The sequence below is a fragment of the Phoenix dactylifera genome, chromosome 16 (assembly GCF_009389715.1).
Source record: "Phoenix dactylifera cultivar Barhee BC4 chromosome 16, palm_55x_up_171113_PBpolish2nd_filt_p, whole genome shotgun sequence".
Lineage (NCBI taxonomy): Eukaryota > Viridiplantae > Streptophyta > Magnoliopsida > Arecales > Arecaceae > Phoenix > Phoenix dactylifera.
The window spans coordinates 10,853,999-10,880,550 of NC_052407.1; the positions used below are offsets into that span (position 1 = coordinate 10,853,999).

Consider the following 26,552-nt stretch of genomic DNA (forward strand, 5'->3'; position numbering starts at 1 on the left):
TAGGTCTAAAATCCACCCATTTTACAAGTGGAAACTCACAGGAACCCCTTGCAAAACTTGCAACTGTTGCAATATGTGCATCAAAACAGAGAGATATCCATAAGTTATTATTAAATGCAATTGCTGTGAGACGTGATCAAAATTGGTAAATTTTGAATCTATTTTGAACAATATAAAAAATGCAATGTTGACATTGCAGCAGTTCAAAATACAAGAAGATATTCGCAACTCAGTACAGAATGCAGTAGATTATTTATTTTTAACCCAAAGATTAATTTACAAATGCATCGGTATCCATCAACAACACAAACTAATGCTCAACTATAGAACATTTAAGTTCAACAACGTATTACTTTCTAAATTCAAGATGGGGTCACTAGATATTTTGTCAGTTAGGTTTCACCAAGTCCCAGGATGGGCACCAAAATAAAGGGAATCTATTAGTCAGGCAAGCACTGATGATTGAGCAGTCTCTCTCGCCCTTGCTTGGAGCTGGTTGGGGAATACAAAACTTTCACAGCAGTTCACAGATCATGTGTCACATCATATGAGATACTCAGATACATCAATTCTACATTATAATGAGTCTTTTTCTTTTTTGTTGATCCGTGCTTGATCTAAATGATTTCTGATTGCATTGATCAAACATGGTAGATCAGATCCACTTGCAACCTCACTCCCCCTCGGGGAGGGGGGGGGGTGTTTATTGAAAGTTTCTCCAATCGGAGTTGTGTCGGAGAAACTTATCTTCCATTTATGATTCGTTTCCCCCCTTCGGCCTATGGCCTCGTCCCCCTCGGGGGGAGAGATACTGATATCATCTATTTCACAAGCGAGCTAGCATTTGACAATACCCATTTTGTAGGAACCCCACCAATCTTGCTCACACATGAAACCCAGTGGGTCTCATTTGGGCACCATATATCAGTAGGAATGTGTGGTGATAGGCGTTGTAAGAGTTCGGTGTACCAAGCATTTCCTTCCAAGCTAAGCATTAAGGAGCTTGACTTCAGCCCCAGCATGTGACAGCATATTTTTGAATCTATCAGAAATATATATACAAAAAAACTGAAAAGTAATCCAAATTTGCCACATGGCATCAGATATAATTTAGAGCGGAGCGGGCAAAAAGCAATTCAATTTAACATTATTGTAGATTATCATTTTTCATAGGCCACTTGAAACTATAGTTGCACAAAACAAAGTAAAAATTGATGTCACGGACATTGAAAATTTTGAAGATTTTATTACAAGCAGATAAATACTCAGCCAAGGTTTACTTCTTCGCCAACAGATCAGATCAAAACAACATAGCATGAGACTGTCTTTGGATTACATTTTTGGCAGCACAGTAGATTCGGATTGTACGCCAGAGTCCACCTGCAAAGTTTGTCAAAAAGTACATTATAGGCACGAGTCCTATTATATTACAACTTAAGAAGGTTCAAACTGAAGACTGAAGAGGCAGAATATAATGGCAACATGTTGAAAAATATAGAAATACATGGCACATCAACATCTCTATGTTAACCTTCCTGAAGTAAAACAGGACTCCCTTGTGTCTTCCAAGAAATTCATCTTTTACTGTGATCTCATCAACCGGCAATAGACATTTCATGGGGATTCTAGTAATTGATATCTGATAGCTGATATACATGAGTATGAAAGAAATATGGCATGTAAGACAACTTGCAGGAAACATACCTCAAGGTATCTTGTTAACAAAGTGGAGGTACCGAAATTAAAACCCACAACAGGCTTCCCTTGTGTGCGAGAAAGGTTCAGTTGCTTCCTAACTTGAGTGGCGAGTGACTGAAATTTCAATTGGCAAAACACATAAGTTGCATCGAAAGTAGAAGAAAAATATGGAGGGGGAATAAGAATTCTTTCTGACTCAACGCAAAGTCCACAGAAATGAACCAAACTTAAAGGTAGACTGCATCCAACTATAGCGATATGAAAAATGAATTTTCGAGGAGAAAAGATTTTCAAGATACCTTGCCCAATTCCACACCCCATTGGTCGAAAGAGTTAATCCCCCATATGAAGCCTTCGACTGCAATTCTGTGCTCATATATGGCTAGCAGCTGAAAAAAATGATGTGATAATAGAGCAATTAGCAAGTATAACAGATCACTGAGACATGCAAATCTAAGTCTATCATCAATGCAGGGATATAAAATTATGAACACCTAGTACCCAACCAGGCTACAGAAGATCGCATTAAAGAACAGCGACCATTTTGTTTTGATAAGAGCAAATAATTTTTCAAGAATACCAGGACCATGGCACAAGAACAAATGTCTCATGATACTTTTATCACAAATTAATCTTCTGAAAATAAATTATTTACTGCTACCATTCCAGACAAATGACTAATCTGTCTTTCAGTTACCAGTATTCAAAAAGTGTACCTAACTGAGAATAAGGTTTGCTAACAATTCCTTCTTGCTGTTCACAGAATCTTCCTGGGAATATATAATATTGCCCCCAAGTTTGTCGAGTGCTTAAAAAAGAATACAGTTATAACATTTTCCTTGTCGAATGAAAATAAATATCTACAGACTCATTATGTGCTCTGTCACTGGTGCGACATGTCATAATATGATGTATGCAAAATCTAGTCCTTAACGTTGGGCAACTAAGTCAAGAAGCAATATAACAAGATTAAAGCTCGGGACAAACGACATAAAATGTATAGCAAGATTTGCAATTCCCATGCAGAAAAATTAACATGGTTCAGATGAAAAAATATGCAACAAATGGCCGCTATTTGCCCCATAAGACGTTTAGAGACAACTACCACACATAAGAACAAGTTCTTCCAAGTTAATTGCTAATGCATCACTAGACTTGCATGAACTACCATGAGTGCAGACAATCTAATGCAGATGGTAAGTGTCAAATAATATGCACAACCAGCAGCCAAAATCAAACATGGCGGTGTTCTAACACATTCAAATCATGATAGCAAAGCATATGTATACAACACGATATGGCAAAGTTTCCAGCATCGTGTAGTCAATTGACATGTACTGCAGGGAAATACTTGGATATGATCATACGAACGAAGGTTAATTATATACCTCTCATGTATCATAAGTATCATGAATTTTCAGGTTGCTCTCTTGGTGCAACAGTAAGGTTGCTCCATTGTGATCTGGGTCTCCACATGTAAGGCAAGGCTTCATACAACTAACCCCCGCCCCACTACCAGACTCCGCATTGGTGGAAGCCTCGTGCACTGAAACACTTTTCTTTACCTTGTTTCTCCTATTTTCAAAAGTTGCATCCTAGAACGATAAATATAAATGACGACAAGAAAGGACACTGATGGAATCTAAAAGAGGTGCACAGATCTAGGTTGTAGGGAAGCAAAAAAGGAATGGAAGATGACTATCATGACATAACAACAGGGGCTGGATTGAATGAATGATAAAAAAACAAGTCACAAATTCAACAAACACCTACATTGTTAGACTACCAGCCAATGGACAGTTTCTAAGGACAAAGCTAGTTGGGCATCATTAAAAGAACATATATAATAACAAAACAAGCAACCATGTCATAAAGTATGGCTTCCAGTACGAGAGATCTAATGTAAGTGAGTTTTAGTAGAGCATGAATTTTTCCCTTGCTTCCATCCTATCAAAATCAGGGAGAGAGACAAAACATGCCAAAATAATCAAACATTCTTTTGAGGATAACTAAATTGTTTCAAAAATAAAAACTATGCAGGGAATGCATCAAAATTTCCTACTAGGGCATGCTTTAAGCAAAATAAGCTTTACATAAACTTGTTCTTAAGCAGGTACATGGTCATAATCGAAAGGAGTGCTAAAGATTTCACACACCATCAACAAGAAAGGTGTCCATCAAGACTGCACATACCTGTCCAATGTTGTAAGCACTTAATGAGGGTAGTAGTAGACTCAGTGATGGACGATTGCCAGAAAAAGTCTGAAGATCACAGAAGAATTTACAGTAAGAAATAAGGTCAAAACATAGAACAAAACTACTTAGGATTGAAGAAAATAAGACATCACCTTGTGAGGAATAAGGTGGTTAGGGACCTTCTCACCAAGCAACTGTTCTCGAGTCTGGAACATCATCTGGTCTTAGTTACGGGATCAACCTAAGCACAACCAGCTTTAAAAAATGCATAATCAACAGGACTTACCTTCCCATAAGCAAGAGCATCTGGCTGTGCGAAAAAGTTCGACATCAGCTCATCATGGTTACTCACTGCTTCCCCTGCAAGATAGGAGAAATGGAATGGCATGAGCTAATAAATTGACGTCCAACAAAAGAGCACTGGCGAGCAGATTAGTTACTGGGAATGGTAATTTTTTAGGGAAAAACTGATTCTTTAGATTAGGTACCTTTCAAGTAAATAGGCTGCTGACTTTTTACAACACCGATGAAATCGCAAGGAATAACCCTTCCCTGGAAGGTTTTAAAAGAAATACTTGAAAGATCAATTTTCAAAGTAAAGTATCATAACAATTTTGGACAAACTGCAAGAAAAAATGTCATATAGTGCAGCATTTTTCATTCATAAAAATCTTAAGTTATAATACTAGGTTACATCTCCAAACTTGACTTAGAAAATTGAAGAATAATCAGTATATTTCGGATGGGATGGAGTAACGGGTTGACTGGGAGAAGTTATATGAGTTTAAGCAAACAAGATGATGATTGCTATATGCAAGATAAGAAAAGACTGAGAAGTACGAGGCTGTTAACCAGTGGATTTAAGCCGGGAATAGGTTGTGTCTGCTTAAAATTCAATGTACAACTATCAAGAAATAATGAAATTAAGGATACAAATTCTACGCATTTGCATTTTATATCCCAATTGTTTTGTAAACTCAACAATCTTGGGCAGCAATACTTATATGGAAAAGAACCAGATGTAGCCTTGTTTTGATCTAAGTACTTCCAAAATGTTTCCACGCATATTATTCCTCAGGTATATATAAGACTATGACAAGAAGAATAGGAGCACAAAATGAAGGTGATAAACTACAAAATTTATAGCAGTAAAAGAACCTCCCCTCCCCCATCACCACAACCAATCCCCTTTAGTTCAGTTAGAGACAAAGGCCCCCGCACTCTCTAAAACCAACAACATAACAGAGAGAATTCCCGATGTGGGATAAATGCTAGGTCCAATCCTAATTGCTACTTTGAAAGCAGTGAAGGTAGCACCACATGTAGAAGTAGAGGTAACCCCCCACCTATGCAGGCATCATTCCTTCTAGTTCGTATGGTCCTAGAAGCAGCTTCCTCACCATTTCGCCTAGTTATAGAGCCAATGATAGGAGGTAACGGTGTCCACACAGGTGTACAGAAGAAAAGGTAATAAAACCTTCACTAGTTTCCCCTTGCTAAGAGGTAAAGTCTCCCCTATGATTGTTCGTGTGATTTCTGATGCAATGGGGCACGGAGATTATAACAGGAAATAACTCTGTTATGCATGGTGGATAATCTCGTATAGATGTATAAGTAATTCATGAGTCAAGGAATTAATTCAAGTCTTTGGTAAATCGAGAAGGCCAAGTAGAAAAGCAAGGTTGATTAGAGTCATCAGTTTTTAGACAAAAAGAAATATTAAGAAACATCGATGCCCTATTTCCAGTGAGATTCTTATTATAGAGGAGTAAATCAGAGTTTGGAGCTCCATCTTGGAAAATCTAATATTTGATTCAGTGGGAAATCGCATCCTCCCTACATAAAATATCTAATCCTTCCTGATATCTAACCCTATCAATATGGAACCAAAACATGCTGGGAGACACATAACAGCATCTAAGATACCCACTTTCTCATTTTCTCCGCTACAGGTTTCTAATTATCTTGCTCTGATCTTTTACCAATGAGCTCTTCAGTTTCTAGTGGATGAAATGAGACAAGAAAAGAAGAGTCTTCAGTTTCAAGTCACATCAATAGAATTAGAGAATTTTGATAGGAAGAACTTATCATGGTGAGAAGATTTCTGATGCAAATTGAATTCAAAAATTTGATGGTTGCAAGGATCGTTCATAGTGATGGAGGTTGTACTAGACATACTTTGTATAAGACACTACTAAGCAAGGTCCGCCGTACCGGTCCGGTCCGGCGTACCGGTCGCCGGCCGGACCGGTACGGTACCGGCCGGGCTCCGCGAGCCAGACTTTTTTTTTTTTTAATGTTGTCTCTGTTGGATCTTAAATTAAATGAAAATTGATGTTTTTTTATTACTTTTTTCATGATTTTTGATATTTTCATATTTAAATTTAGGGTTGAAATTTGAAACATATATGATGCATGATTGCATGTTATGTTTTCCTCCCGTTCGAAATGATAAAATCATACACATAAAATATCTTCGAATTAAGATACAATCATTTACATACATTTAAAGTACTCTAGGATATCTAAAATCGGGACGAGTGCCGATGGCTCTCGTAGATATCTGGATCATAAGTATAATCAGGAGGAGGCAAATCAACCCAATCAGAAGGAACACGCGCCAGGTTATAAGAACTGTCGGATCTCTCGCTCACGCTCTGGCTCTGAGAGGTGTCCTCTGATTGTGTAGGGGCCCATCCAAATATGGCGGAAGCAAAATCCAATGCACCATATCCGTATTCGTCAGGCTAAGGCTGTGGATAATAGAATCCGTATCCGTATGTCCTCGGATCTGCAGTCGTATCCTGTCTTCCTGAACGACCTCGAGGAGCCCGTCTTCTATATCCAATAATATCCTCACGATCTCTATCAGGTGGTCGACCGTGGTCCGTATCCTGTGTAGCACCCATAAATTGGGACTCACCGGTGAAATAAAGACCACCCTCCGTCTGTGTCTCATGAGTACCATACTGTCCTCCGCTCCCTCCATGGCTAGAAGATCCATCACCACCAGAACCTTCATCGCTACTAGTCCAAGTCTCTTCCTCGACACTCTCCATTGGGATTCTTTGTTTTCCTTTCCTGGCCCTCTCTGTCTGGCTCCCCTGTGCCTGCGGCTGATCAGCTCTGGGAGTGCGTGGAATATTGCGCTCAGCCCATTGCTCTGGATCGACCCCAGCTTCGGTGGCTATGAAGGTAGCTGGTCGTGGAGGCGATCCTGGCTCGTCAAGCTCGGGCTCCTGCTGCTGGCCTACAAGCCAGCCGAGTAGTGGATCATCGTCATCAGCGGTGAAGGACCCGTAAATCGGATCTGTATACTTGAGCTCCACTTCCTCCTGGATGCACTTTAGCCTCAACCGCAAATTGTAATGCACATAAACAAGGTCGTTGAGGCGCTTTTGCGTCAAACGGTTTCTTTGTTTGCTGTGGATAAGGGCGAAGGTGGACCAATTGCGCTCACATCCACTAGAGGAGACTGTTTGGGAGAGGATCCGGATAGCTATCCGCTTTAGATTTCTCGCGGATCCGCCAAAATGCACCCACCATTCAGCTGCAAAAATATTTATGAAGATTACATATATGATAGTTCCATAATAGTAACTAAGTAACACCAGGTGAATGTTTTGCTGATGTGTCACGTACCTGGATTCATATTGTGTTTGCTGACGACAGCCGCTCGTTGGCCAAAACTGTAGCTGCCCTCTCTAAATAATTTGCTCTGTGAAAAATAAGCATAAGAAAACCATGTTAATAATTGAAGATGCTGATATACTTACACATGCTAGTAATTACTAAATCATAATTACCTCTTCAAGACATAGGGCCGCTTTTTCTGGATCTGCCTCCATCTTGTAAATCACATTACGCAAAGCATCCAGAAGTGTTTCATCCATACCAATTCCATCTATGCTGTACTGAAACCGGGGGTTTAGGTAGTATGCTGCACATATACGAGACTATCTTAGCATAATTATATAATTATATCCATCACTATAATTGTCACTATAATTATATCTTAGTTTACCTGCTAGATGTAATTCCGTACCCATTTGCGCTCCCCACCGTTGCTCAATGATGTTGATGTATGACCGGCCATGTGCTGGATCTGCCTCCATAATCTGATCCTTTGCCTTAACCATCATGTGATACAAAAACCCCATCTGGGGGTAGATCTCGCTATCTACGGCCCGCAGCACTTCATATAATGGTTTGATAGCCTTGACTATTGTAGTAGCCCGCTGCCAGAATGGCTGTCTCGTCACCAAGTCTTCTATCTTGCTCCCTTCAGTGCCGGCATAAGAATATCTACTATCATACCACTCCGGACTGGCAAACATCTGACGTAGGGCTCCTCTCTTCTCGAGTATGCTATCAAGTGCGATGAAGTTGGTAGCAAACCGTGTGACTCCTGGTCTCAGAATCTCTCCCCCTGCATACTTTCTCATCAATGAAAGAACCCAGTTATGGTTATAAATATACCTCGTAATGCGTTGAGCTGTCTCCACCGTTTGTTGCACCCTACGGATCTTTCCAATGTCCATCAACATAAGATCGATACAATGTGCAGCACATGGGGTCCAGAAAATATGTGGCCGCCGCTCCATCAAGACTTGCCCGGCAGCCTTATATTGCGGCCCATTATCAGTGACGACCTGCACGACATTCTCCTCTCCTACCAGATCAATCACATCCTCCATAAGTTTCAGCATGTACGAGGTGTTGTGCACAGAAGCCGAAGCATCAATCGACTTGTGGAAGAAGGTCTTAGCATCACAGTATGTCAGGAAGTTGATGATGCTCCGCCTGGTCGGACCGGTCCAACCATCGCACATGATGGTTAGTCCATATATGGGCCACTTGCTCTTGTAGGAGTCAATCCAATTCTCCAGCTCCTCCTTATTGTTGTCAAGAAGCTCACCGTATATATCCTTCGGGCCTGGAGGAGCTACACCGGGACCGGCAGCTTGTATGGCGGCAATGGCAGACCTGTAGTATGTATTGTCTGCCACATTCGCTGGAATGTGGCTGAAGTGAAACCAGGATCCAATAGCTCGCCACATAGTTTTCTTCTTATCCTTCATCCACATTGTGTCTACCCTCTGCTGCCTTGAATCTCTACTGGGGAGAGCATGCGAATCTACATCATGAATTGTCGCTCCTTCTGCAACTCCTCTAGATGACTTCTTTCGGCTACCAAAACCACCCAGCATAGATGCAATCCGGCCACGTTCTTTGCCGACGCCCTCCCTTACTGAAGTTGTCCTCAAGAACTCTGGATCTTGTCTAGTGCTTCGAGAACCGCCGCCCGACTCGTATGCAGAGGGCCCAAATCGAGCCCTATGCCTGGCCACCTCCTCCTGCTGCCACTGATCATCCAGGCTTGCATGCATGGCCGCCTGAATATCTGCCTCCTCCTCATCTAGATCCTCGACATCCTCTGGCTCCCTAGAGTGATAGGAAGGTGGCTCTGCCGCTTGGCAATCGACCTCCGCCCTCTTCTTGGAAGCCATCTCCTTCACTTCTTTGGCCTCAGCAAGATTCTGCCTCATCAGCACACGAATCTCGTTAGGACAATTTCGGCACGTAGCAACCTCACCGGAATTTCCGGCTAAGTGTTGCTTCAACCTGGTTACCCCTCCTCCCTTGAAAACCTTGTCGCAAAACTTGCATTGAAACTGGTGTCGTTGCCCCTCACTTCCAAGTCTTCGCCCATAAGACCAGCCAATATCACGCTTTGCAGGGTTCGTTTTTCTTGATGGCTCTATTTCTATCATAAAAGGACAACTTATCAAAAAATTAAGCTAATAAAGTAAATTTTTGCATTATCTTATTATTTAAGTAATTTATAAACTATTTTTTTTAAGTAAATTATTAACAAAATTAATGAAATAATATAGGATAAAAAAACCGCACCTTAAATAGTCTCCGCTGGATTTTTTGGGCAGGACCTCCTCCTCGCTATCTCTCAAATCTTTCCGTCTCCGCACCTTAAATAGAACCCATTTCTATCATAAAAGGACAACTTATCAAAAAATTAAGCTAATAAAGTAAATTTTTGCATTATCTTATTATTTAAGTAATTTATAAACTATTTTTTTAAGTAAATTATTAACAAAATTAATAAAATAATATAGGATAAAAAAACCGCACCTTAAATAGTCTCCGCTGGATTTTTTGGGCAGGACCTCCTCCTCGCTATCTCTCAAATCTTTCCGTCTCCGCACCTTAACTAGAACCTCTCAAGTCTCAACCTCAAATTGTTTGGGAAAGAAGTGAGCCTCGTTCGGTTTTTATAACCGAACGAGAGGCTTAAGATCGTGCTGTTAATCCCAGATTAACAGAAAATCCCAGCTTAATATCGTTAAATTGGTACGGAAAGAAGTGGCCGGTCGGCCACTTTCTTGGTTTTTAATGGAAAGGAGTGGCCGAGGCCACTCCTTTTCCCATTAAAAAAAAGGGAGAAAGCTGTGGCCTGTCGGCCACAGCAATTTTTTATTTTTTTTTTCTTTGAAAGAAGTGGCCGGTTGGCCACTTCCTTCTTAAAACCACGCGCGGCGCATGGTTTTTGAAACCACGCGCCGCGGTGGTTTTGGGAACCACAGCGCCTCGCTGTGGTTCCCCAAAAAAAAAAAAAAAAATTGAAAGAAGTGGCCCACGGGCCACTTCTCCCTTAAAACCACGCGCCGCGCGTGGTTTTTGACCACGCGCCGCGCGTGGTTTTTGACCACGCGCCGCGCGTGGTTTTTGACCACGCGCCGCGCGTGGTTTTTGAAACCACAGCGCGAAGCTGTGGTTTCGTAAAACAAAAAAAAAAAACCACCCGTACCGGCCGGTACGGGGTCCGTACCGGCCGGTACACAGATGAAAACCGGATATACCGGTTTTCATCGCTCTCCGGTACCGGTCAAGCACCGGACCGGTTTGTACCGGCCCGTACCGGCCGGTACGGACCGGTACGGCTTTCCTTGCTACTAAGCGCACACCTCTCATTGCTAAGTCACAATGTTAACACTCAAATGCGAATCATTGACAGAAAATCATGCATGCAAAGGGAAAGCATCTAAATCAGTGAATCATTTTTCAACATTAATAGCATTATACATGTTATAAATGTCATAGGATTCATATTTTTTTATTTTATTTGCAGTTGCACTGGCTCCCTATATGTGTTTCTGAGACTTTTTGGATATAAGAAAATTGAGCTTTTAGTTTAACTCCACAGAATAACAACTTCATTTGTGGTTGTTACTTGTTACAAACAATGAAGATTAGGGAAGTGGATTTTTCTTCTAATGGGACCTCCTTTTCAGCATGATTAGCAATTTATATGATTGGATGTACTTAAAAGATCCAATACCTAGCTGTTAAATCCAATAGGACCATGTTTTTCAGGGATCTAGGATGCAAGGATAGGCCATCAAATAAAATCCATTTTAATCTTTTTCTCTGAAATGTTTTTCTTCTCATTCTTGCATCTTCAATAAAAAATTATGCTTGTTTGCTTCTCATCTTTCTCCCATTAAGAACAATAAGTTAATGTTTTTTGCCCTTTCTCGTCTTACCTCACCTAGATGGAAATAGGTGGAGGGATCTAACAGGATTCGTAGATTCCTGTTTCATAAACAGAACTTCTTTTTTCTTTCTTTCTTTTTGTTTTTTTCTTTTTGGCTTGAACTTCAGTTTCAAATGCATTACAAGTTAAACAGGAATTAATCTCCCACATGTTTGCAACAAGATTCTAATAAGGGATCACCACTGGGATACCATTAGAACATTATGCAGCAGTTCTACTTAGCAAACTGAATGCAAACTAATGAAAACAAGTGAACCGCTTTAGTTAACATCAGTGCTCTCATGGGGGCATTACGAACCAGCATGGAGTCATCAACCAACAAAGTTGCATGCTGAAAAATCCAAGGTCAAATACTTTAGGCAATGCGATGCTGAAAAAAATGGAGCCTAAGAAGAGCACACCAAAAACAACTTTACAACGTCTCTCTGTTTCTCATGTTTTGTAAAAAAAAAAACTGATGATTTCCAAATTTTATCTCCCAAAGCTTCCAAGTCCATGTTCGTTCCATTCTCAACTTTTCAATTCTGTTTCTACCATATTAAGATAAAACTGTGAAGGAGGCTTAACAGGAACCTTTAAGATTTGAAATTCCAAGATGATTGTCAAATTTTTAATTAAAAAGACTGTAACTTGGTAGCATCATATGTTTCATATGATCCAGTCTAAAGAATTAATATGAACGAATGAATATTATCAACACTCTAGTTTTTGGGTAACATATGAGAAGTTAGGTAATTTTCAAAAGAATGGAAAATCAAACCTCCAGAAACAATGACTGATAATACTGAAGAGAACCAAACATTAGACTTATATTTCCTGGACTTTAACCATCCTGCCAACACCACTACAAACCTTGCATGGAAGACGAGCGTGATGATATACAAGGTAAACATAACTCTATGGTAAGCAAGATAATATAACATCCATGATAAAAAAAAGGTTTGGAGTTCAGCAAAACAGTTGACAAATTTAAAAAATTGCCAAATTCTAATCAAATATGTCAAGGAGCATAATTACCTGATGGATCAGCTGGTAGAAGCTGTGCTGACCATTTGTTCCAGGTTCTCCAAAATCTATTTCACCAGCCTCAAAGGGAAGGGGAATACCATCAATGGATACACCTTTTCCATTGCTCTCCATGCTAACCTTTAGTATATAATTACTTCACTTCAGGAATTATAATCAAACAGGAGAAAAAGATCTTGATCTTCAAGTTAAATTGAAAACAAAATTTAAATACCTGTTGTATATGTGGAGCGAATTTCTCGAGTGCCTGAGAGTACGGCAATATGGCCTGAATGGAGATGAGAGGAGTCATTTGTTAGAGGAAACTGCTCCTATTTTTCAAATTAAACATAAAGATAGTGTTCAACAGTTCAAACTTCAAATGACAACAGCAACTGTAACATATTACATACTCTCGCAGGATATCCCAAGAAAGAAACATTCCATACACTCAACAAACCGAGGAGTACCTGGTGAAGTACAAAGAATGAATCTGTTGGTAAAACATGCTACTTAAAGATGGCATGGACCTTAAAAGATAATAAAACTTACAGGCATGTTCTTTTCAAATGAAGTTGAATAGAAATGGTTGTCGATGCTAGAAGCTCCATTCAGAAATCTTCAATAAGAAAAAGAGAAAAAAATCATGACTTCATTAAGGGACCAAAATGTAAAAATCAAAGATTGTGAGGTTATTTATCTTAACAGGTAAGCTGTGTTTGAACCCATGACCTCAAGACTGCAAATACATCATCAAATAAAATGTGCTTTTAGCTCCAAGGTCAATTAGCTTGCAAGATGGGGAAGAGACAATAGAGAGAGAAGAGAGAGGCAGAGAGATAGGATGTAGGGTTTCCATCCTTCTGGACTTCGGTGGAGATACAAGCCACGGGTAAATTGTACAAATGAAAGATAATCTGAACTAGCCTATTTGGCTCAAACTTAGAAAGAAAAGGTGGGGTCCTTTTAGCTCCATAATTTTTAAAGATCTATTGAAAGAAACTTCACACATAACTTTTAATACCAAGTAGATTCAAAGTTGATGGTCATCCATCTGCTTGGTGAGAAGAAAAGGTTCTCAAAATCTCAATATTGCTTCCATTCTATATCATCAGAGGAAGACATCATAATTCATTTTGCTACATAAGCTGGAAGATCTACAAAATACCTCAAATTTCAGAACACACAAAGATGTACCAGATTTATCATAAGAAGTAGACGAATCAATAGATCCATTATTTGGTTTTAGAACACATGCATCTGATTGAAACAGCATGTGCTAAACTTTACATCCATCATAAGCAAAACCAAGTCTCAGGAAGTTAGTTCCAAGTCTAAAGTGTGATGATTTATGTGACAAAAAATTGTTTCATATGTTTCTTTTCTGAATATCTGAGTTTCTTTAACTTTTGTAGATGTCCTTAGATGAACTGTATAACTTTTTTGTTTTCCACTTGATATCTCACCATAAATGCGTGACAAATCTCAGTGCTCCTTTATCCACGTTTAGAGACAGGTTTTGCTCTGTGATAGTTATCATAAAGATGCACGGAACAACATAGATTTGTACTGTGTTTTAGTCGTTACTATTGAACTTTGTGCTTTTTTTCTCATGCATCCATACAATCTAAATTTTTATTTGTTTCTTCCTATTTTTTGTTCTCTTAAACTGGAAGTTCCCCATGCTAAGATCTCCTCAATGAGACATTTAGATTTTGTTCAGACTCATTGCACTGCAGCAGGAATTTTTTTCGTTTGCACAAATCAGAAAAAGATATTCACACATTTAAATTTACTGCATCGTTGTCTCATACTTTTTCTATCTATGGTGGTCTCCAGGACAGAAAAGATATTTATAGTCCATAGACGATTAGTTTTATAGAACTTCTGGCTTTTGAACTTGTATTCCCCTAAAGACGATTAGTTTTGTTGGTAAAGCTATTCACCAAGGACAGATGTCTGGTTAGAAAACATACAAAAATAAATTAATTCAGTTTTTGGCAAGAAATGGAATTCTGGGCTATAAAATTTGCAAGAACATAAAAACAACATTTGGTACAAAAGATATTCCCTATGGATTTATGGGTGACTCCTATTCACAAAATCTCCTTATATTTATCAACAGTTATATTTACTTTCTACAACTTACAAATGATTCCAGGTAGATTTTGTTCTTCATTATTTGCAGCGACCCTGTTCTCATAATAAAATATGTGCATCATCTAAAATAATCACAAGCTCAACCACAGCTTATCTAAAAGAAGTGATAGTTATATACTGCATTTGAGCTACTAATCCAGATAATTATATCAAGAAACATATATAAGCATGAGTCACCATACTTCTGGACAATTGGAAAACCATATTGGAGAGATAAAGGCAGCACGCCAACAGCACTGCACACTGGATTAATATGTCATTATCAATAAAGAGATGTGAAATAGACCAGAAGTTTCAATAGGCAGACCAAAAACATAAGGATAATTACCACTATAGCGACCACCAACCCAGTCCCAAAATGCAAAAGCATTAGCAGGGTCAATCCCAAACTCCTTTACAAGCTGTCAGTTAAAAGTTTTAACCAAAGTGTCAGTGAACACAGTACGAAAAGATACTGAAGCTTTAATATTGGTTCCCATCCGCACTTTGTGCACTGATTTTCAAAACATAAATAAATAGTAATGTTCTGAATGCAGATAATCTTATTCGAGGAATGGAGATCGGCTTATACAGGCAAGGCAGACAAGTTGAAAAAGAAATAATCTGACATTAGTTTAAGGCACTGATATCAGAAATAAATTACTAAATAAACAATTATGTGCTCTGCTCGCTCACACATGCACAGAAATGTAAAGACAAAAAATACGGACAGAATCCACGGTGAAGTACTAAATATTTCGAAGCAATCAACAACTTCCTTTGGGTTCTCAGTTCTCACAAACAACATCAGTGTTTACATGAGCATATGTTTAAGGCTTGAAGCAGAGTCCTTGTCCAAACTTACATGTAGCAGGAGAAGGAATCTAACACCATGACCCTATTTATGACATAAAAATGTTATTGAAGTACCCAACAATTTCTTATAGTAGGTCCATATGCAAACAACTAAAATCCAAATTAGCACAACTCCAAATAAATGGGACCAGATCTAAAAATTAAACTTACTATTATTTTGTTATCATCAGGACCTAACATAATTAACTAACCACCCTTGCAATTGAGGGAGAGCTTCAAAACATGCTTACCTACCAACTTGAAGAGGTTACCTTTGACAGTTTAAACTAAAATAAATCTAAAGACAAATTCTATCCATGTCATCCTAATTATTCTCTTTCCCTATTGATTCCTTGATGCAAATTCATGACCCTCTTCTTACCTAGGCCTTTGCTCATCCCCGTGCTATTTCAATCAGCTAACTATGCCATCTTTAAATGTGTAGTTCCTGTAATCCTGTGCTCCCTCCAATATAGTCATTTTCAGCCTTGGCATTCCACCTCACAACCGATCTTTTTGTTTCTCATCATAGTTAAACAAGCTTTTAACATACCAACTACTTAAAAATCATGTGCTAAGCAAATGCTCACTTAGAAGCAGATACTGACCCTCATGTTCTTAAAATTCCAACTTCCAATGTAAAACATCATGTGGGACACGATGTCATCTACAAGGCATTGCATATGCCTTGGACAACCTTTTAAACCAAATGAGAATAAGAATGTTTGCCCTTTGAAATTTTTTTCCTTTTGGAAGTTGTTTTTCATCTTCGTTAATTAACTTTTATTACATCAATTATCCCCAACTGATAATGATTAGGTTGACCAATTTGCATTCTTGTGTTGCATAGGTCATGAGATTTCCTATGGATTTGATGTGAAATCACACATATCTTGAATAAAAGCACAAAAATCCACAATCAATTTTTACCGAGAGGCATGTACAAGTAATTTAAGGGAAAAGAATCGGGGATTGGGGGGTGGGGGGGGGGGGGCATGTTGTGTGTCTGTGAATGGTTTTAATTGTCCTAATGGCATTACTATGGTCAATGAACCAACTGTGGTAATCCTAAGGTCCACCTCTTAGCATAGGGAGAAAATTCAAGCCTGGGGTGGCAATCGGGTTGGGTTGGGTCAGATACAAGTCGGATCGGATGCAAGACGAATCAAATATTCATCAACCCAAACCCGACCTATTTATTAAACATGTCAAAATTTCATATCTAAATCCAACCTGTTTATAAAATAGATAACCCGACGCAACCCACATAGCCCATTTATTAAACAGGTCAAGCTCGGTTAAACGGGTTTAACGGGTTTAATGGATTAAATGGATTTAAACAGATTAAGCGGGTCAGGTTAAACTAGTCAGAAATAGGTTAAGTAGGCTTCAACAGGTTAAATAGGTTTTAAACAGATTAAATGAGTCAGGTTATGATCCGACCCAATTATTAAACAGGTCAAAATGGGTTAAACAGGTCAAAGGTCTAACCCTAAACCCAACCCATTTAATAAACAAGTTTAGATGGGTTAACCCGTTTATGACCCAAATCCGTTTATGTCAAATCCAAACTTGCTTGAAGCGGATCGTTTGTGGGTCGGGTTGACGAGACGAGTCATAAATTGCCACCCCTACCCATACTTTCAAACATCAGAAATAAAATCCATCCTAAGAAGGACCAATTGGAAAGCCGTTCAGTCACCCTGGCCCATTTACACCCCTATTAGCATGTTATTGGATAGTATTCAGTAACACCATCTATACTTCCTTGTCTTGAACCAAACCAAATATTTTTAAACTCAATTTTATTTGTATCAGCATAATATTATTGTTCAATCAAGTTCAAGATGACCTAATTATGCCGACACCACTATCACAATAATATTCTATTAATAGAAAAAAAAAAAGAACTTTCAAGAATTAAAACCTCCAATTATTGAAATCAAACATGAAGGAAGACAATGACATGGCATGACGTAAATAGTTGCTTCACTAACTGAAAATTTTCTGTGGTGAAACTAAAATGATTGAAAATAAGTACCGGAAGATTTGTGCTGACAGCCACCATATGCTTTGCAACTGCCTGAGGCCTGAAACCAGTCAGAACAAAATAAGCATACATGTAAATAAAACAAAAGGCGAAAGAACAATCTCCATGAATGATTTCGTTGTTGAGCTGTGCTAACCCAAGAGCAGCTTGAATCCATTCCTTCAATGTTCGAGCATTCAACATAGTTTCCGCTGTTGTAAAAGTCTTTGAAACCACCACAACTGCACTCGTCAGCAGAAGAACCAGAAGTAAAAAGGATAAGGTAAGATATATAAGTAGCATCGAAAGAATATAAGAAATAATTCAAAAAAGTAGCAGTTACCTAAGGTTGTTTCAGGATTTAACCCAGTGATGTTACGAGCAACATCAATTGGATCTACATTTGCAAGACTGGCAAAAAAAAAAAACAAGAAAAAGCTTGTTAGATGTAGGACATGATAAATATTCAGCTAATGCACTTTATCAAAGAACTTATATCCTGTGAAGACTTTGAACCATGCAGGATATAAAGGATCTTTAAAATTTTCAGCCTAGCTAGCTAAGGATATCAATAGCATAAGCAGGTAATAAGATGATAAATGAAATTTAAGCTCCTAAAGTGTCAACATCTCAAAGTTTATTGCATGTTCCCTAAGACAAGAAGTTAGTGTCCCAATTTGTTTTCCAAGCACAAAATCAACATCTCAAAGTTCATTGCATACGCCTATCTTATTTTGTCTATCAGGGCTCCAGTTAATGATTTCCTTAACACGAGTAGTTGTTGCTAAGGCAACATCAGCAATCTATGCAAGCACTTTCAAAATCTCAACTTCTGTTCTGTGTCTAGATTTTCTTCAGTCACATGTCCTCTCTTTCACTCCTATAAAGTTCTGCTATTAAGACACCTTCTGGGCTTCATTGCAAATGACCATATCATCTTAGCTCTTAGTCGCTAAAGAGGTGGCATGTTAATTCCATGAATCACAAGAAATGATTTCAAATGAAGACCTGGTCCATGCTCACCAGGTTGTTTCAATAATAAGTAACCAAGCTCCATGGCTTCAGTCTGTCAACATGGTCATTAACCAAAATCTCATATCATTCTACTCCCCATGAAAGTCGCTGTTGTGTTTAAATTCCACAAAAATCTCATCCTAGGAGATTTCACTGCAAAAGTCATGCTGTTAACCAACAATTTTTAATTGACAATAATGAACGCAAGATTAAAAAAAAAAACCTACATCTGCATAATTGGGAAAAACCTGCATCAAGTCCTCATCCATCAAAATCTCGTCCTGAAGAATTACTCAAATTAATTTTTGTTCAATCATAATAGCCTAAAGCTGCTTCAAGTATGAAGCACTGATCTAAGACAACCCATCACATATGAACATGGAGTAATGCATCCATACAGCAAGCATTATTTTTCAAGAAAATCATCTTTAGCTTTATCACCATTTATAACACCAAGTTTTCTAATAACCTTAACCATCAATCAGCTCAAAACATCTACAAGCCATGGAAACTGAAAGAAGGAAAGGTCATCACCTTGCTTTAAAAAATGGAAATGTTTTTATTCCATAAAGAAACTATCAAGAACACCCTTAATCAAGGTCAGCGGAACCAGTACCGGGCACCGTACCGGTTCTCTGGTGGCACGAGTCGGTACGGGCCGTGTCGAACCTATACCGACGAAGGAGAGAGCACGCAGACCATGGGAGAGACAAAGAGAGAGGGGGAGAGGAAGGGAGCTCGGCGGAGGGTGGTGGATGCCGGCAGACGCCGGCAAAGGCCGCGGGAGGTGAGGCCGCACCTCCCTCTCCCTCTCCCTCCCTCCCCTGCTCGCTCTCTCTTTCCTTCTGCTTTTTCGACTCTGGCAACGAGTTTCGTTTCCATTGCCGGAACCATATCGGTAAACCACCGATATGGCTCGGAACAGCCGAAACCGTCCGATTCGGGACGGTTCCGCCGAACCTACCCTCAATCAACATATATGAATGATACAATTCCCCAAATTTTCTCCCAAAAGCAGGTCTTATCAAGTACTCTTAGAAAAAACTAACATTCCACCTATTACCATTTTCCTCTTGTCCATCGAGATGGGAGAACAAGCTTGCCGCTGGGTTGGATAATTGTGCAAGTGTGACACCAGTTTGTCACTAGAATTAAGAGGAGAAGGTGCCGCGGTTCGAGTGCCTTGAACCTTCAAGGACTTTTAATTACTCGAATGCTACCTAAATTACTGATAAACTAAAGAATAACAAAGAAGAATTGAAAATACTAAAGATAAAAATCCATTCATTATGATGTAAGGAAGATGCCTTTTCTATTGTTACAACTTAATACTTCTAAGTAGCTCCTCTTAACTAGAAAGATAGGCGCCGCTATTCATTTTGGACACTTGTCCTTACAATTATCTACCATATAGACCACTATTACCATACATGGTAGATAGTGCCGCCCTCCTCTCGCATCATAGGTAGTAGAAAGATGGATACCATTGCTCATTTTGGACAATTGTTCTTGTTATTGTGTGCCACATGGGCCACTATTGCTATATATGAAAGATAGTGTTACCGCTCTCATGTCATAAGTAATGGGGACATGGATACCACTACTTTTTTTGGACAATTGTCCTTATTATTGTGTATATAGACTACTACCGCCATGCATGATAAGTAGTGCAACCATTCCTCCCACATCATGATTAATGGCAACTATTGGCTAGCCACCATCCTTGGAATTCGTTCCATTAAGGCCTGATCGTAAGCTGATAACTCTCACCTCCCTAGGTCTACACCCCAGTTACTTGGTATGCATCCTCGGTGTATCGGCCTGCATCTTTGGTGTATTGACCTATACCGTTGGTGTTTCGACTTGCCCCCTTAGTGTACGGCCAACATCCTTAGTGTTTCTGACTTTTTTTAATACTTGTCTAAGGTTGGCATCCTTCTAGTAATACTCGGCCTACTAATTGTGTATTTTTGCCTGCTGGCTGAGTACTTCGGCCTACTGACCAAATACACCTTGGCCTACTAGCCATGTATTTCGGCCTACTAGCCATGTGTTTCGACCTGCTAGCCAAGTACTTCAGCTTGCTAATTAAGTACAACTTAGCCTACTAGTCGTGTATCTTGTCCTACTGGCCGAATACTTCAACCTATCATGTATTTGGTCAAAGACTAATATCATTTTAGAACCTCTTATTCAGCCTGCAAATGATGCCCCTTTTGAAGACCTCCTAGTACTCGATCTATAATAGATGGCCTTCCGAGGTTTGTTGTCCATCGGCCTTCGTATCATAACCAGCGGTATGGATATGACGTAAATAATACTCTCCGCATCCCATTAGTCGATGGTTAGAAAGATGATTGGATGTATCTAGCACCACATCCGTCGGCCTAGTTTTGGACTTGGTAGTCAACCAACTTGGCCGATTTAAAGGAAAGGCTAACCAATATCAACAATCACTTGCTTCACTTACTAAGGAGGTTAATAGGTCTACCTCTTTGGAAAGGTGAACTTGAGTGGCTTGCATGGAGAATCTAATGGAGGCAAGACATAAATTTGAGTAGGAGGTAGAAACCATGGAGAATCTGGTGAAGGTAAGATCCATCACCATGCTTGCCCATCAGCCCATAAATTTGGAGGATATGGCTGATTAGATGAAGGTGGTTGATGCCTCCTAGCTCATGGATTTTGGAGAATTATGTCCCGCTTGTGAGATGAAACATTACTCTGCAACCATATTTTGAGGTGCTAAATTGGCAATTGGAACAATGACTTGTCCCATGACTGTGACTCCTATATTAACATTTTTTTCTCCTTAACCAAGGATCTGCTCGTCCAAAATCCAATATAGGTTCTAAAGTTGGCCTGTTGCTAACCAAAGAGTGGGTAAGTATTCGATTGGGCTGACTTCGTACACTCACATTCTTCAACAGGTCATCCTCCCGATCGATCTGAAACTACCCCCCACTCCAAGGATTAAGAGGACAAACTAGAACTTGGGGAGGATGTAACCATGGAGGCACTTGCCCCACAAGCAAAAAATATTTAAGATGGCACCCAGGTAGTGGGGTAAAAGGTTGCCCCCAGCATTCGTAAAAGGACAAAAGCACCTTGGCAAGGAGAAGCAACTATTGCCAAAAACAGCAAATACCCTTTGTTGAACAAGCTAAAAGCCTTAAATATCTAAATGCCCTCCTCATGGTCTACAACTACAAACACCACATTAAATATCTTATACCAAATTAATGAAGTTAAAGGGTCTTTTTAATATGGACAAACATGTACATAGGTTAAGCCTACAAGCTTTGACTTGAAGGTTGAAAAGTGGTAGCTTTTGGTTGCATGAATGAACCAAAGATGGGCATAAAACAGGTTTGCATAGGTAAGAAATTTTGTTAATTAAAGTAGAAGTTGGTTAAGACTTCATTACTAGATGCTAGAAGAGCACTGATGACAGCAAACTAGGGGAATACAAATAAGACAGAAAGATAATCCTATATCTGAGTATCAGACAATTTCTGATGAGGATTATATTAAACAAAGAATGTAGGAAACATTGGATCACCAAGAGTCGAGCCTGGTGGCTGGAGAAAAAACAAGATTGCAGCCTTAATCAAAGCATCAAGCATACATTTTGCTTTATCAATCACGAAGTAAAATAGATCTACAAAATTTGCAAATAATTAATAGGTCCACTTACAATCGCAGCTGTCGTCCTTTTGCACTTTCTGCAGCCTCTGGATCTGAAAAATTTAAAGATCGCAATAATTATATAAAAAGGGGAACTTATTTTGCAGACAGGATTGATTATTGGCTCCAATAATAAATTGTGCACTGATTTTATGGGTTATGCTGAGATACCTGTCTGAAGGGCTGTATGTACGAATAGTGGGCCTAAAAAGCTGCCACCAATACCAATAGCCACAACATCTTTTAATACCTTTCCTGTTGCTCCAACCTGAGACATTCACCCAATTGCATCAGTGCTTCGGACAATAGACATGGAGTTTACAATACCTGAGCCTACTTCTTACCCATGAGCCACTTCGGACCCTTTCTGAAAAGTCTTTGATTTTGTCTAAAACAGTCCAAACATCTGGCACCACATTTTTCCCATCACTGCAAATAACTTTATCCCTTGGGGCTCGCAAAGCTATATGCAGCACAGATCTATTCTCTGTACTGTTTATCTGAGAAATGTAGAAGGTGTTATATATTTCACTCTTTTCTATTCAAACAAAATTTGCCCAAATTTAAAGCATAAAACAAACGGCTTTAGGAGAAGAGAAAGAAACAGTCTCAGGATTCATACATAACAATATAAGCTTCTTGCCTACACAATTTCGACAACCAAATGTCAATACTTGCACTATGTCAATGAATAAAATAGTCATGACAAATGCAAAATGCACAATGCGAAAGCATTTAGACTTAAAGAGTAAACTAGGAGTTCTTCCAAGAGTGATGTGACAATAATCACATAAGCCATATAGCAATATCCAGAAGGTCAACCTGAGAATATAAGATCAGGAAGTATATTTTCTTTTTAGGATAAAAAGGGGCAGGATCATTTCACATATACTTCATAGCACCAATCTAGAGGTTTACAAGGATATATAACAAAATCCTACAGAGTCATTTACTACAATCTGTGTGTCATTTACTACAATCTGTGTTCCAAAACTTTACGTACATGCTCTCCACCGTACATTCTGTCAATCTTTTGTTTAAGATGTGCTGCCTGCAAAACATAAGAGTGTTTAGAAAATTATCTCAGAATTCATAGCAAATACAAGTAAAGCAAATCACACCTCTGCCAGTTTGAATAGCTTTTCTATAGTGTCTTGACAAACGCGTTGCCGGGAATAGTCCAAAAGTATTCCATCAAACTCTCTATTAGGGGAAGGTGAACAGAAAAATCAAGAAAAATGTGGAGTGCTCTCAAAAAAAAAAAAGGAAAAGAACTTCAAGTAGTCATCATATAGTTCATCTACGGTGTTTTTTTATAAATAGATTCTTAAAATTTAGATGGCTAAATAATTCAGTAAGTAGCATACACCATCATTGACTTGCACCGCTCAACATCGGCCATCAAATCACGTAAATGTGTCTTTTCTATCTCCTTAACATGACCCTGCATGCCACATAATACTGAATGAGTTCTCACCATTTGGGGGAAAAGAAAATGTTTATACAAGTTAGAATCATTAGTTGTAAGATGCAAAATGACACCTTCAAGTCCTTCCAGGGTTCTGTGTCACAAATAAGAGTGGTTGAAGCCATTGAAATCTGCAATATCACTAAGAATTTGTTATATGTTCGCACTACATAAGCAAAAATCAGTAAAAAACACAGAAGTTGGCCTGAGACCATGAATTTGTCCTAAAGTAACATAGATGCATCAGTAAAGATCATCATCTGTTTTTTCAGGAGTATCATCTTAAGTTGAGAACAACATTTTATAAGCTAAATATTAGTGATGAGCACTATATGTCTCATACAAAGTCAGGTTTACTTTCAAAATCATCGAAACAGAAGCTGGTGATGAGCATTACAGAACCTCTGACGTGGGATTTGTTCACACAAAAGAGGCTGACAGCCTATGTCAGAGATGACTTGTCCCTTGGATGATAACTTGATAGTAAAACTGATTTCTATATGGAACTGGGATCCAATTAATTTAGTTCAGATAGAAATCAGTAGGATTACTAAGGCCAGAAATCAACAGGCTTTATCCACCACAAAAAAAAAATAGTTCTTAAATATATGGGCAACAATACGCCAATTATCAAAACAAAAAAGATGCTTTTTCACAAACACCTTATGAATGTATCAAAAGAAAACAACAACTTGATGAAAACTTGTTGAATAAAGAGAGATTCTTTCAAAAAGAAACGCATTCGAAGTTTAGATTTTTCTAAAAACATTGGAAAAAACTAACCTGGTCGCTATTTTTCTGTGAATCATAAGCTTTCAAAAGAGAGAGAGAGAGAGAAAGCGATCAATCTTATAATCGAAATAAAGAACCAATAGTCCATGATTTATTCACCTCAAAGAGGCTGACAGCTAACTACTGTCACATATGACTTGTCCCTTGGATGATGACTTGATAGTAGAAACTGGTAAACTATTTGGGAACTGGGATGCAATAAATTTAGTCCAGATAGAAATCAGCAGCATCGTTACTAGGCCAAAAACAGGAGACTTTACCGACCAAGAAAAAGTCATCAAATATATGGGCAAGAATTCGCTAACTATAAAAAAGAAAAATGATGCTTTTCTTTTTAACCATCTTATGATTGTATCAAAAGAAAACAAGAACTTGACGAAACCTTGTCGAATAGAGACAGATTATTTCAAAAATAAATGCATTAGACGATTAAATTTTTCCAAGAACATGCGAAACATATCCCAGTAATCTTGAGCTTAAAAAAAACGATCAATCTTATAATCGAATAACAAAAAAAAAAACCAATAATCCATCTACTGAATCGTAAAACAATTCCACCCGAAAATCATCATCAGCGATCGGAGCCATTAGGGATCTTAACCCCGATCAAAAATCTAGGCTTTCTTTGCCGTCAACACCGTGAGATTGGACTACAAATCACTTCAAAAAAATCAAACAATCGCTTAGCGCATAGGATTCTACCAAGAAGGAAAAAAATCGAGACGAAATCGAAGAAATTACCACTTCCTCCGGAAGCGGAAGGAAGATGAGATGAGATTTCTGGTTCGCACTTTAGAGATCAGTTTGTTTTCGTTCTTTATAACCACACCCACGCCCATCGAATGCGAATATGGGATATTACATAGTTTACAACCACGCCCCTAGAATACAATATACCTCTGGTTCCTCGCTCCTGGGTTTCGGTCACCAGCGAGCCCTTCGTCGAGTCCGGTGGGGCGAGACTTTATTGATGCCACGCGGCGAGATCTACCACGAGTTTTTCGCCATGGCAGCCACGTGGAAGTGGTACGGGCGAAACTAGCCGTTCATCGCCCAGGTTGGCAAGGGCATCTTGAAGGGGAGATAACCTCCGATGAAATGATTGCACCTAATAATTTCACATTAAACGGATTCATTTGATCCTAGATCTACGATCGATATGATCCATCTGGAAAAGTTCCGATCTCCAAGCACAACTATAGACTAGGCCAATAGTAGCCCACCACGTGTGCATCAAATAAAATAATTAACAAAAATAAAGCAACTTTGAGGATTGAGCTTTAAAATACTTAATAACAAAACAACCATAAAGAACGTTACATAATATTATACAACAGAGCATAATAAAATATAATATATATTAATACATAAATATATAATATAATATAATATTATTGTAATATAATATAATGTTATTATAATATTATAATAAAATATTGTATACTATAGCATAATAATATAACATAATTTGATATTATACACCATAATATATCAATATATTATGATATAATGTAATATAATATTATAAATAATAAAGATATAAAATATTATATTTATTATTATTATATATTAATATTATTATTTTCTCTAATTATTATGTTTTATTATGGATATTTTGGTCCAAAAAGAAAAAAAATTTATAGCTCAAAACAGCTTTCCAATGAGGCCTAAAAGTGCTTTTTCGGAGAAACTCTAAACTTTTTCCAAAAAGCTGTTTTAGCTTTCTAGCAAAGCTAAAATAGCTTCTTGAATTTTTAACCAAATACTCACATTCCATCTAAAAGTACTTTTAGAGGGCCAAAAAGTGTTTTCTGGCCCTCCAAAAGCTTTGTCCAATGGGACCATAGTCGTCGACCTCTTTTTCCTGCTTCGCGTAGCAGTAGTGTTGTTGGCCATCGTCCTCATTGAGGACATCAAGCCTATCGATGTGGTTGTCGACAGTACCATCGAAGATGTCATTGTTGTTGTCATCAAAGAGGGAGCTGAGATCGAAGGAGAAATGGTTAAGGCGATGAGGGAGGATGGAGCATAGGCTAAGGCCAAAAAGGAGGGGCGAGGTGATGTGAGAGTGGAGGACAAAGAGAGGGAGGAGAAGT

General features: G+C 38.6%; 2 protein-coding genes across 3 annotated transcripts; both read right to left on the bottom strand.

Moving 5' to 3' along the window:
• Window positions 1–1,118: 1,118 nt before the first annotated feature.
• LOC103702710 (glucose-6-phosphate isomerase, cytosolic) lies at window positions 1,119–25,549 on the bottom strand. 2 transcript variants are annotated; one of them, XM_008785253.4, is made up of 24 exons: window positions 25,354–25,549; window positions 23,739–23,795; window positions 23,564–23,640; window positions 23,318–23,399; window positions 23,200–23,247; window positions 22,541–22,696; window positions 22,368–22,464; window positions 22,207–22,249; window positions 17,839–17,906; window positions 17,653–17,737; window positions 17,508–17,556; window positions 14,961–15,033; window positions 14,815–14,875; window positions 13,025–13,091; window positions 12,886–12,942; window positions 12,708–12,761; window positions 12,485–12,613; window positions 4,383–4,446; window positions 4,181–4,254; window positions 4,047–4,100; window positions 3,892–3,960; window positions 1,998–2,087; window positions 1,705–1,812; window positions 1,119–1,380 (listed from the first exon to the last, which is right to left on the bottom strand). In XM_008785253.4, the coding sequence occupies exons 2-24, from the start codon at window positions 23,787–23,789 to the stop codon at window positions 1,333–1,335; spliced, it is 1,704 nt and encodes a 567-aa protein (XP_008783475.1). In that variant the 5' UTR covers window positions 23,790–23,795; window positions 25,354–25,549; the 3' UTR covers window positions 1,119–1,332. The 2 variants fall into 2 exon arrangements, with proteins under 2 accessions (XP_008783475.1, XP_008783474.1); XM_008785252.4 differs by having other exon boundaries at window positions 25,198–25,535.
• On the bottom strand, window positions 6,606–7,694 carry LOC120104077. The gene is made up of 2 exons (XM_039114501.1): window positions 7,537–7,694; window positions 6,606–7,444 (listed from the first exon to the last, which is right to left on the bottom strand). The coding sequence occupies exons 1-2, from the start codon at window positions 7,544–7,546 to the stop codon at window positions 6,642–6,644; spliced, it is 813 nt and encodes a 270-aa protein (XP_038970429.1). The 5' UTR covers window positions 7,547–7,694; the 3' UTR covers window positions 6,606–6,641.
• Window positions 25,550–26,552: the final 1,003 nt, after the last annotated feature.